Source organism: Hordeum vulgare, chromosome 2H (assembly GCF_904849725.1).
Source record: "Hordeum vulgare subsp. vulgare chromosome 2H, MorexV3_pseudomolecules_assembly, whole genome shotgun sequence".
In the NCBI taxonomy this organism is placed as follows: domain Eukaryota; kingdom Viridiplantae; phylum Streptophyta; class Magnoliopsida; order Poales; family Poaceae; genus Hordeum; species Hordeum vulgare.
This window is the reverse complement of record NC_058519.1, coordinates 616,392,413-616,404,429: the sequence shown is the minus strand read 5'-3', so window position 1 is coordinate 616,404,429 and position 12,017 is coordinate 616,392,413. Positions and strand designations below refer to the sequence as shown.

Genomic DNA, 12,017 nt, shown 5'->3' with positions numbered 1-12,017 from the left:
AAAACGGACAATCTATCTCGAAGTATCAGCGTTTCGAACGAGAACTCATCTCTTACAAAGGGATTTCATTTTTTTGAACTTATTTGAACTCCATACTTTTTATGTGTTCAAAATGCACCATTCAAAGGCATATCAAAAAATTTCAACAATTTCTGACTTAATTTGGTATTCTTCGTGCATTAACTTTTTTTTTGAGGTAGTTGACCCTGAAATTGAAAAGCACTACAAATGAACTCTGAAAATGTTGAAATTTGGCATGCTATCATCATTTCACCCACATATCATGTGTTAAAAAGTTGAGAGGGCTACGGCAAAAACTGGATGCACTTCGTGTACAAAACGGACAATCTCTCTCGAAGTATCAGCGTTTCGAACGAGAACTCATCTCTTACAAAGGGATTTCATTTTTTGAACTTATTTGAACTCCATACTTTTTGTGTGTTCAAAATGCACCATTCAAAGGCACATCACAAAATTTCAACAATTTCTGACTTCATTTGATATTCTTCGTGCATTTACTTTTTTTTTGAGCTAGTTGACCCTGAAATTGAAAAGCACTAAAAATGAACTCTGAAAATGTTAAAATTTGGCATGCTATCATAATTTCACCCACATAGTATGTGTTAAAAAGTTGAGAGGGCTACGACAAAAACTGGATGCACTTCGTGTACAAAACGGACAATCTCTCTCGAAGTATCAGCGTTTCGAACGAGAACTCATCTCTTACAAAGGGATTTCATTTTTTTGAACTTATTTGAACTCCATACTTTTTGTGTGTTCAAAATGCACCATTCACAGGCACATCACAAAATTTCAACAATTTCATATATGGTGGACACTAGCTCACCTATGGTATATGGTGGACATTCTTCTTCTCTCATATATAGTGGACACTAGCTCACCTGATTTTTCTACCGTCGATGATGGTCGCTACTCCTACTTCCCCTAGTGCATAACCAATATCTAGCACAAGGAGAAGGAGAAACGACCCCCCACAGCAACAGTCGACATTCTTCTTTTCTCATGTATGGTGGACACTCCCTCACCTGATTTTTCGACCGTCGACGATGGTCGCTACTCCTTCTTCCCCTAGTGCATAACAAATGTCTAGCACAAAGAGAAGAAGGAGAAGCAACCCCCACAACAACAGTCGGCATTCTTCTTCTCTCATGTATGGTGGACACTCCCTCACCTGATTTTTTGACCGTCGATGATGGTCGCTATTCCTTCTTTCCCTAATGCATAACAAATATATCTAGCACAAGGAGAAGAAGGAAAAGCGACCCCCACAACAAAAGTGGTTCCGCGGCACGCCACGTGGTTCCGCTACACGCCACGTGGGACTAATGGTCTTTCATTTTTAAATGACTGTTTTAATCAAAAACAGATTTGTTACAAAAGGGATTCATTTTCTGAACTTATTTGAACTGAAGACTTTTTGTATATATATGTGGTCGAAATGCATGATACCATGATACCATGAAGTTAGAAAGGGCTAAACCATTCAAAAGTAGCAAATGAAGTTAGAAAGGGCTAAACCATTCAAATTTGGAAACTATAATGGCACAAACAGAAACTAGACATATATAAATTGGTCCAAGCAGTACATGATACTAGTCCAAATAGTACATAATAATAGCTATCATAGATATATATATTCGAGGTGACGCTGGCCATAGTTGACGACTCGAATCAGAATGTCCACCTTATTCGAGGTGACGCTGGCCATAGTTGACGACTCGAATCTTGCGGTACAACTCGTATGAAACGTATGCATCTTTTGCTGCATACTCAATGTTGATACGATCAAGTGGGGCCTTCTCCCAAAGTTTGTGCTGAGACTTTGGAAAATTGGTCTTCATATCACCATATTCCTCGTCGATCAAGGCAACTGCCATATGAGCCATTGAAGTCCTGGCATGTCGAAGCCTGAATACCGTTTGGAGATCAATGAGGCAACCAGTTGGTATCTCAATACCGAAGCTGTACCTCATCTTCAGCTTGTCGTTCGTTATGTCAACGGTAGCAAAAGTGATGCCGCTGCGAAGGAAGTCCATGAGTTCTGGACAATGGTTGTCACTAATGCAACAGAAACAAATTAAAATGGAACAAATGTTACATACTGCTGCAATAAGGAAACATGTTTCACTACAACTAAAGAGAAAATTATCTTTAGGATTCAAATAGAACATATGCAATGGAACCTAGAGAGATCACTATAGCTATCCAATGGAACCTAGAGAGATCACTAGCTATATGCAATTTTCATGACTATGACATATCATATTGCTATCCAATGGAACCTAGAGAGATCACTAGCTATATGCAATTTTCATAACCTTGGATCAAAGAACACCGCATAAAATTGTATCACTACAACTATGATTTCAATGGAACATATTGAACCAATCAGATTTTTCAGATTGTGGAACACTATTCCAATGAGATTGTGTTCCCTTCAACTAATCAAAATTGTTTCACTACAACTATTTGAAACGAACCAATTATGATTCCAATGGAACATATTAAACACTAGTTGATTCTAATACGATTTTTCAGATTATGGAACACTGTTCCAATCAGATTGTGTTCCCCTTCAACTAATCAAAATTGTTTCACTACAACTATTTGAAGGGAACCAACTATGAATGAAACAAATAAACTTACAATGTCATTACCTTGGATCAAAGAAAGCCTTAAACTTACCTCGCCCATTGGAAGATCAAGACATGGTGTGCGAAGCATAGTTGGATGACGGCAACACCGCGTTGATCGGCCGTGTACTCCAGATCAAGCCCCAAGAACTTCTCATGATCCATTGCGGCGTCAAGCCATCGTTCCTTCAATTGTTCAAGAAAATACGGCATCTCCCTGCTCTCGTTCGTGTACACAACATCGAGCTTGGTCTTGCCATGTGCGAGCACCTCTCCAAAGCGAGTTGGCATGGTGGAAGAAGAGAAGGGAAGAAGAGAGGAGAAGAACAGAGCGAGAGCGAGATAGAAGAAGAAACAGACAAATGACGACTCTGCTTCGGTTCGTGCTTTTCATCGCCCGAAACGACGCGGGATGCAAACCGTTTGGGCCTTTAGTCCCGGGTTGAGCCACCAACCGGGAGTAAAGAGGTATACCAATGGTTGCCACCACTACGGCAAGCCACGTGTTAGGCCTTTAGTCCCGGGTTGAGCCACCAACCAGGACTAAAGGGGGATACGAACGGTTGCCACCATCACTGCCCACCGCGTAGCTCTTTAGTCCCGGTTTGAGACACGAACCGGGACTAAAGGCTCCTTACGGGCCGGGACTAAAGCCTCGAGGGAGGCATTGAGAATTGGGACGACGTGGCCGGGCCTTTAGTCCCGGTCCAGAGGCAGGCCGGGACTAAAGGGTCCCGGCCAAAGGTCCGTTTTCCACTAGTGAGGTTTGGATGACAGTTCAGTAATAGGAAAGATGGTTAGGCATCTAGACCTATTTTATCGGTTGTGGCACTTTTTGCTTTACTTTTGCTTATACTCTGTTATGTCCGAAACTGTGGAATCGCGGATTGTTTGTTTCTTTTTTTAAATATAAAGGGGCCAGAGTTACTCTTTTTTTCTAAGAAAAAATAGCAAACACACGCTACCAAACAATCTATTTTTACCAAACAATCTATTTTTATTCTGCGCGGGTCTGATTAGCCGCTATGAAACACGTCCTAGGTAATGCAAATTTCTGCAGCGAGAGCAAAAAAGACACTATTGCGTCAGCTTGAAATTAAAACAAATCCACGGGGACAAATTCTGCGCCAACACGTCTTGGATAGTTCAGTGATCACGTTCTGGGCTTAGAAATTCGAGGAGTTTGCTCATCCAAATGACCCTAGACTCCTGCATAAGTTACCCCAATACATATCCTTGACGGCTAGCTAATACCACAGCCGCGCCGTCAAATCCTTAGTGAACACGGACTCGTTAAAGAAGTCGTACTCCTCTTCGGCCAACGGATAACGCACGCCGGTCTTGCGGAACTGTTCCTCGCAGTTGTAGCCGACGGCCAGGTTGTTGCCGAGGCTCGTCAATGCGTCAAACAACTTTCCCGATGAAATGACCCTGGCAGCCTCGTCGATCCGGCCCACGGCGCTGGAGTAGAGCTGGTCGCAGGCGGCGAGGGAGGCTTGGATCTTCTTGTCCTTGCCCCCCGCCTTGAGGGCGGCGATGCGCCTGCGGGTGTTCATGGCGATGAAGATGAGGCCGTGCTTGTCTGCGGCGGCGCTGTCCTTGCTGGCTCGGAAGAATCTGATGCAGTAGTCATAGGTATGCGGGTACTCGTACCTATCGCCGCCGTAGAGACGGCACGTCTCTTCCAAAACGGAAGCTCTGGACGAGGTGAGAACCAGGAGGAGGACAAGGTGCGAGAGAGCTTGTGACGGCCTCATGATTTCTTGGGTTTATGAGATGTTTTGAGTATCGATATTGATCTTGGATATCTTATCATATTATATGTGTGGAGGATGGTATATATAGAAGATAGGGTATTGTCGCCAGAATGATAACCACGGGAAATATATGATTCAATGCCGAAAAGATCTTTACAAACCAATTGAATTACTCCCTCAGATCCAAAATAAGTGTTGCGGTTTTAAACTGCGACACTTTTTATGGATCGGATGTAGTAGCTTTTAATTGTTTCTCATATGAACAAATATTTGGATCTTCCAGAGTCTTCGCGTCTGCGCGGATGAGCGCACGATGATGGCGTCGTTGGACGTCATGGTGATGTCGACGGATGTCTGGTGTGGTAAAGATGATGTGAATATCTCTCGTGAAGATGGGTCAATGATCCAATGGTAGGCTGCACCGGTTCTTGCTCCTGATACGTTATGTGGATTGATTGACGATGACACCGGTTTAGATATGAGGAATGAATCCACATTATCAAGTTTGTAGGTATGAGTGATGGTTTCGGATGGATTGTTGTATATTCTTATCAGATCTTTATGAATTAATTAATAAAGATGGCTTCATGCATCTATTGATGCAAAGGTCAGGGGTTAAATCTCCTTCTTTTTTTTAAATCCGATTTTTGGCAAACCAATTGAATTAACATTTATTGGTTGCTCATACATGAATAAATATTTGGATTCTAATAATTACCCTCGGAATTATATCAATCAATGTCGAAAAGATCTTAGCAAACCTATTGCATTAATATTTATTGGTTGCTCATACATAAATAAATATTTGAATCTAATAATAACCACGGGAATTTTATCAGTAATGCCGAAAAAACTTGCAAACCGGGCAGCCCACCCAGGCTTTGGGGTGGATATGGGGGATCTGATTGTAAATGCCTCTTATATGAAATCAGATCTCCTAAATAAGAATGAACATTAATGGACCACATCCATTTCCTCCTTAACCACGGTCGTAAGCCAGAAAAACAAGAAATCGTAAAAATAATTCTACAAGCTCCAGCAAAAGAATAATTCAACTCCATAAGCAAACAAAATTCCATCCAAACATACTTGCAAAGTTCACTGATACGAAATTGCAGGTTCCAACAGTTTATTGGTCGATCCAAATGACCATGGAGCTCGTAGCTAGAGTTGTTAGCCAGATTCACACATCCTCGTTGGTTAGCTTAGCTACAACATGTTCGTTATGGCTAGAGCGATGGAGCAGCCCTTGGTGAACGCATCGTCCTCGGCGCCCAACGGCGACGCCATGCCCAGCTCGCGGAACCATTCCTCGCAGGTGTCGGTGCCCATTATCACGGCGTTGAGGTTCCGTTTCGCGTCCTGCAAATGACCAGACTTGATGCCGTTGGCCGCGGCTAGGAGCCATTTCTCCGCGAACGTGTACTGCATGCGGCAGACGGAAAGGCGCTCCTTGACCTTCCTGTCCTTCAATGATGCCTTTAGGTCAGTGATGCGCTTGCGGGTGTTCGTGGCCTCGGCTCGGGTGATCTTCGTGGCGATGACGACGAGGCCGTGCTTGCCCGCGGTGGTGCTGGCTTTGTTGGCCTCGAAGAACTTGATACAATAGTCGTAGCTGATGTTCATCTTGCTTGCACCGATTGACTTGCATGTTTCATCTAGTGTTGAAGCATTGGAGGAGACGAGAAGGAAGAGGAGGACGAGGAGAAAGGAGAAAGGAGAGAGCTTGCACCGATTGACTTGCATGTTTTTTTTGGCAAACTACCATATATGTGTTGTTTGATAACAAATCTTATTTGGATGGTGCATATATATAGCCGTGATCATAACTACAAAACCTGATGAGTATATATATCAATCTTGCAATTTGAACAAATCGACGAAAAAGTAAGTATTGAATAAATATTATGTTTTGCCATGCATAAATTATTCTCCTCGATCCATATTAATAGTCGTTGATTTGGTACAAAATCGTACTAAATCACCGAGAATTAATATGGACCATTATTCTCTCTGGTCTACGTTAATTTTCGTTGATTTATCTTCCTAATAATAAAGCAAATACGGTTTCTGATCGTCCGTCATTTAAATTGTCCTCATAGTTGGCTAAAATTACCCATCAATGCCACTCGTAAGTCAAAAAACGATTCTTTTTCGGATTTCAGAAGTCGGCGTCGTTCTTTGTGGTTATACCATCCGATACATTAGGAGAACAACAACCGATGAGTAGTGCAATGGCAAACGATTAAGTCTCCAGACTCGAGACCAGGGTTTGATTCCTGGTTCTCACATGTTTTCTCTCTTTTTCTTTACTTCTCTAAAGCATGGGCCAACCCATGTGCAGATCGGGGCGCCCTTGTTTTGTATTATTTTTTATTTTTTTTTCTTTCCTAAATTAATTTCACATTTCAAAAGAACAAAGTATTAAAAATTTATAAGTATAAAAAATGTAGGAAAAAGCAAAAAATGTTTGTGTATTCGACAAATATATTCAAAAAGTCATAAAATATTCATGAGTTCGAAAATTGCTCACATATATTATCAAAAGCTGTTTGTGTATTTGACAAATATATTCAAAAAGTCATAAAATATTCATGAGTTCAAAAATTGCTCACATATATTATAAAACAAATCACGATTTCAAATAAATTGTAATGAAATACTAAATGATCATGATTTTTGTATAAAATTATCCAGTAATCAAAACATATGCATGAATTTGAATACATTGTCCATCATCTTTTAGAAAATCTTCATAAAAATTGATACACATTCATAAATAATGAACAAAACGAATTGTCGCTTACGTAAAGGTTTTATTAAGAGATCTGTAAAGGTCATTTCATGATTTTATTTAGACCCTTGCATATCAAAAAGTTGTGAGTTTGAAAAAAGTAGGAAAATGATAAACCATTTGTGAATTCAGAAAAATATTCGAAAAATCATAAAAAGTTCATGAGTTCAGAAATTGCTCACACATTATAAAAAAATCACAATTTCAAATAATTTTTCAAGAAGTAAGAAATTAGTTTTCTCTCTTTTTCTTTACTTCTCTGAAGCATGGGCCCACCCATGTGCAGGTCGGGGCGTCCCTGTTTTGTATTTTTTTTCATTTGTGTTTTTTCTTTCCTAAATTAATTTCAGATTTCAAAAGAACAAAGTATTAAAAATTTATGAGTATAAAAAATGTAGGAAAAAGCAAAAAATGTCTGTGTATTCGACAAATATATTCAAAAAGTCATAAAATGTTCATGAGTTCGAAAATTGCTCACACATATTATCAAAAACTGTTTGTGTATTCGACAAATATATTCAAAAAGTCATAAAATATTCATGAGTTCGAAAATTGCTCACATATATTAAAAAACAAATCACGATTTCAAATAAATTGTAATGAAATACTAAATGATCATGATTTTTGTATAAAATTATCCGGTAATCAAAACATATGCATGAATTTGAATACATTGTCCATCATCTTTTAGAAAATCTTCATAAAAATTGATACACATTCATAAATAATGAACAAAACGAACTGTCGCTTACGTAAAGGTTTTATTAAGAGATCTGTAAAGGTCATTTCATGATTTTATTTAGACCCTTGCATATCAAAAAGTTGTGAGTTTGAAAAAAACTAGGAAAATGATAAACCATTTGTGAATTCAGAAAAATATTCGGAAAATCATAAAAAGTTCATGAGTTCAGAAATTGCTCACACATTATAAAAAAATCACAATTTCAAATAATTTTTCAAGAAGTAAGAAATTAGTTTTCTCTCTTTTTATTTACTTCTCTGAAGCATGGGCCGACCCATGTGCAGGTCGGGGCGTCCCTGTTTTGTATTTTTTTTCATTTTTGTTTTTTCTTTCCTATATTAATTTCAGATTTCAAAAGAACAAAGTATTAAAAATTTATGAGTATAAAAAATGTAGGAAAAAGCAAAAAACGTTTGTGTATTCGACAAATATATTCAAAAAGTCATAAAATATTCATGAGTTCGAAAATTGCTCACATATATTATCAAAAACTGTTTGTGTATTCGACAAATATATTCAAAAAGTCATAAAATATTCATGAGTTCGAAAATTGCTCACATATATTATAAAACAAATCACGATTTCAAATAAATTGTAATGAAATACTAAATGATCATGATTTTTGTATAAAATTATCCAGTAATCAAAACATATGCATGAATTTGAATACATTGTCCATCATCTTTTAGAAAATCTTCATAAAAATTGATACACATTCATAAATAATGAACAAAACGAACTGTCGCTTACGTAAAGGTTTTATTAAGAGATCTGTAAAGGTCATTTCATGATTTTATTTAGACCCTTGCATATCAAAAAGTTGTGAGTTTGAAAAAAAGTAGGAAATTGATAAACCATTTGTGAATTCAGAAAAAAAATCGGAAAATTATAAAAAGTTCATGAGTTCAGAAATTGCTCACACATTATAAAAAAATCACAATTTCAAATAATTTTTCAAGAAGTAAGAAATGTTCAAAAAATTTAAAAATGATCCGGTATTCAAAGCATATTCAGGAATTTGAAAAACATCTCCATCTATTTTTAGAAAATGTTCGTAAAAATTAAAACACATCCGTAAATAATGAACAAAACTAAATGTCGCTTACATAAAGGTTTTATTACGAGATCTCTGAAGGTCGTTTTATGAATTTTTTTAGTCCCTCACGTTAGGCAAAAAAAGGTTTTCGTGTTTTGTACAACGCTAAGCCCAATCAAATTGACACAACTTTTTATGGGTTAGTTTTATACACAATTATATTTATTCTCGTACCAGAATACTGGTTATGGTAAGCACTGTTACGCTAAGTTAAGTCGAGGCACATCATTCATCAGTATAGCTCAGACAGAGTCCGTAAGTGCAGTTTGCTCAGCCATGAAATATTATGTTGTGACGCCTTAAGAAATGAAGTCGCGATGAACATCATATTTTTTGTTTATGAAATCATACTTTTTATATCTACCACACCTGCATAATCTAATAGTTTTTCCCGTTGCAACGCACGGGCATATTTGCTAGTTATGCTAAAGTTATACTAAATCATTGAGAATTAATAATATTGATTCGAAGGAGTAATTATATTCCTTTTTGGACTCAATTTATTTCTAACCAAACTTTGTGTGTTCATGTCAAAAATATTGGGACGACCAACTCGAAAGGAAAAGTTAGGAGGGGAAGGGTGATGTGGCATCCTTTTTTTTTGCATTCCGAATGCCGACCGAGCAACGAAAACAGACCGGCAATTGACCTATGCACTGTTTACCCGGTTTTGGGATTCTTGTGAAAGATTTTGGTATGATTTTCATTTTTTATTCCGTTTTTCCGATATTTCTTTAGTTTATTTTTTATCTCAAAATGTTTCCCTTTTAAAAAATGTTCAGAGATTTAGAATTTTTTTCAAAATTCTGAAAAAACTTTGTGTCCTGAAATATTCGTCTGGATTTTTAAAAGTTCTAGGTTTTTAAATTTGTATGCAAATTCAAAAAAAATATGTGTTCCAAAATAGTTTGGAAAATTCAAAACACGTTCTCATTTTCCAAAAAATCAAATTTTTGATAAATTATCCTGGTTTAAAAAATGTTCATAAATTTGAAGAAAAAGTTCAAAACTACCAAATATCATGCAGTGGTTGCAAATGATTTTCAATTTGGTTGATCATTGTTTGTTGTTCCGACTTTGTACATACACGCCTTTTCCAACAAGGTAACTATGTCCGGATCATGTATGCTTGCATCTTCTTTATTGATTTAACAATTGTTCAGTGTGGATCATGGTTGCTTCTTTTTTCCTTTAGATTAGGTCTTGAATGGCTTTGCTATTTGATGACGTCATACTTTAAGAGGGTTGATGTTGAATGTGTGCCTCCTACTCGTTCAGACGTATGGTGTGCCCTCATTGTAGTTTCTATCCCTTGATGCAACATTTCAAGTCAATAAAAAGTCATTTATCACCCAAAAAATAGCTATGTAGAATCCTTCTCTTCCTCCATGAAACCGGAATTGCAAAAGGAGAAGTATAAGGCACTAGTTGAGTTTATTATATCATTTCAAAATATGTTCAAGTTTCGAAACAATGCCGTAAATTTCAAAAACTTGTTAGTATTAAAATAAATGTACAAAAAAATAAAAAAGCAAGTTTCAGCAAGCGAGGACTAGTCAGGGCTGCCATGTGTGTTTCAGCAAGCGAGGACTCTGTCCTCTCGACTCCCGACAACATGAAGAGCACAACCTCCCCTGAGCCACAACCAATCAACTTGATCTCACATCCATCTGCACCCCTTCTTCTTCACTAAAAGCCAAAGGAGACAAGATGGAGTTCAACGGCCCACCCTACTGCCGATCGGCCACCGTCGGAAGATGCACTACCCCGTTGGCCCAGCCTACCACTAACCGGCCGCCGTAACGAAGATGCACTACCCCGCCGGGGTCATCATGAAGGACACCCTCCGGGTGTGGACTATCTAAAGGTGGAGGGGTGACATAGAGTTATCGAACTTCTCCTTGGGGCCAGCTACCGCAACCTCCCACGAGGCTCTTCGGTGATGTTTTGCGTCAAAGAGGTTCGTGGCAACGGAGGCATACGGATTGGGCTCCTTGATCACTTCACCGACCGCTTTGATGCCTCCTTCCCCCTTGGCAAAGTCTTCTGATGTAGGTGCGATTTCATCGCCTTCATCACCCAGAACATCCTCACCAACTTCGACAACATCTTCCTCACCCCCAACGACATGCACACTCTCCCCTACGTCTTCCTCAAGGATGACGAGTGACCGGGTGCCCGGAATGAACTTTGTGGTGTAGGTGCCAGGTTGTATTTGGTATTGCCTCGTATGTCTGGCTAAGTTAATTATAAGGATGCTGCTAGTAAGCCCTAATATCTCTATAGGGTCCCACCTATCTATGTAATGTGCGTGTTCCAATATATTAAGGTAATATATTAATGTTCACTTGGTGCAATTGCATTTTTATTAGGATAGAAACATTAGAGTGAAAGAATATAAGGTACTCTTTGGATGAAAAGATTCAAAAATGAAGAAACACAAGAAAAGAAATAGAACATTTGGTGTGCATTTGAACAAGAAATTAAATTTAAATGTTGCAACAAATATTGGAAAACAGAAAAAAAGAGCAAAAAAAGGAAGGGCCAGGAGTGTTTCACAAGACACGTAGACAAACTTGGTCAGTTGGGTGGTCTCCAGTTCGAGTAAACTTCCTGCTGTAGTAAACCAAGTTTTTTTGCCCATTCTGCCCCCGTACAACATCATAGCCACTCACACATGATCCCGCTGACAGGAGCATCCCATGGATCAACGAGAGCGCCCAGATACCACCACGCACCCGGCGACAGACGGGTCCGCTGTTGGGGTCCCACGAGTCAGTAACTGCCCATCCGCTGACAGATTTAACCCACCAACCATGCGTTAGTAACTTCTCACCCGCTCGCAGATGGCCTTCACCGGGGTCCTTGATATGTCTCCGACGTATTTATAATTTTAATTGTTCCATGCTATTATATTATCATTCTAGTATATTTTATATGTTGTTTTATATAATTTTTAAGCACTATCTTGTTA

At 38.6% G+C, this 12,017-nt stretch overlaps 2 protein-coding genes across 2 annotated transcripts; both read right to left on the bottom strand.

Annotated features, from left to right (window-relative positions):
* Positions 1 to 3,794: 3,794 nt before the first annotated feature.
* On the bottom strand, positions 3,795 to 4,461 carry LOC123430827. Its single transcript, XM_045114665.1, has one exon. The coding sequence runs from the start codon at positions 4,409 to 4,411 to the stop codon at positions 3,902 to 3,904; it is 510 nt and encodes a 169-aa protein (XP_044970600.1). The 5' UTR covers positions 4,412 to 4,461; the 3' UTR covers positions 3,795 to 3,901.
* A 1,010-nt stretch (positions 4,462 to 5,471) lies between these two features.
* Positions 5,472 to 6,178, bottom strand: LOC123430826 (pectinesterase inhibitor 12-like). Its single transcript, XM_045114664.1, has one exon. The coding sequence runs from the start codon at positions 6,155 to 6,157 to the stop codon at positions 5,621 to 5,623; it is 537 nt and encodes a 178-aa protein (XP_044970599.1). The 5' UTR covers positions 6,158 to 6,178; the 3' UTR covers positions 5,472 to 5,620.
* Positions 6,179 to 12,017: the final 5,839 nt, after the last annotated feature.

Excerpts from the sequence above, each read along its gene's own strand:
- LOC123430827 (XM_045114665.1), bottom strand. The coding sequence starts at position 4,411 with ATGAGGCCGTCACAAGCTCTCTCGCACCTTGTCCTCCTCCTGGTTCTC.
- LOC123430826 (XM_045114664.1), bottom strand. The coding sequence starts at position 6,157 with ATGCAAGTCAATCGGTGCAAGCTCTCTCCTTTCTCCTTTCTCCTCGTC.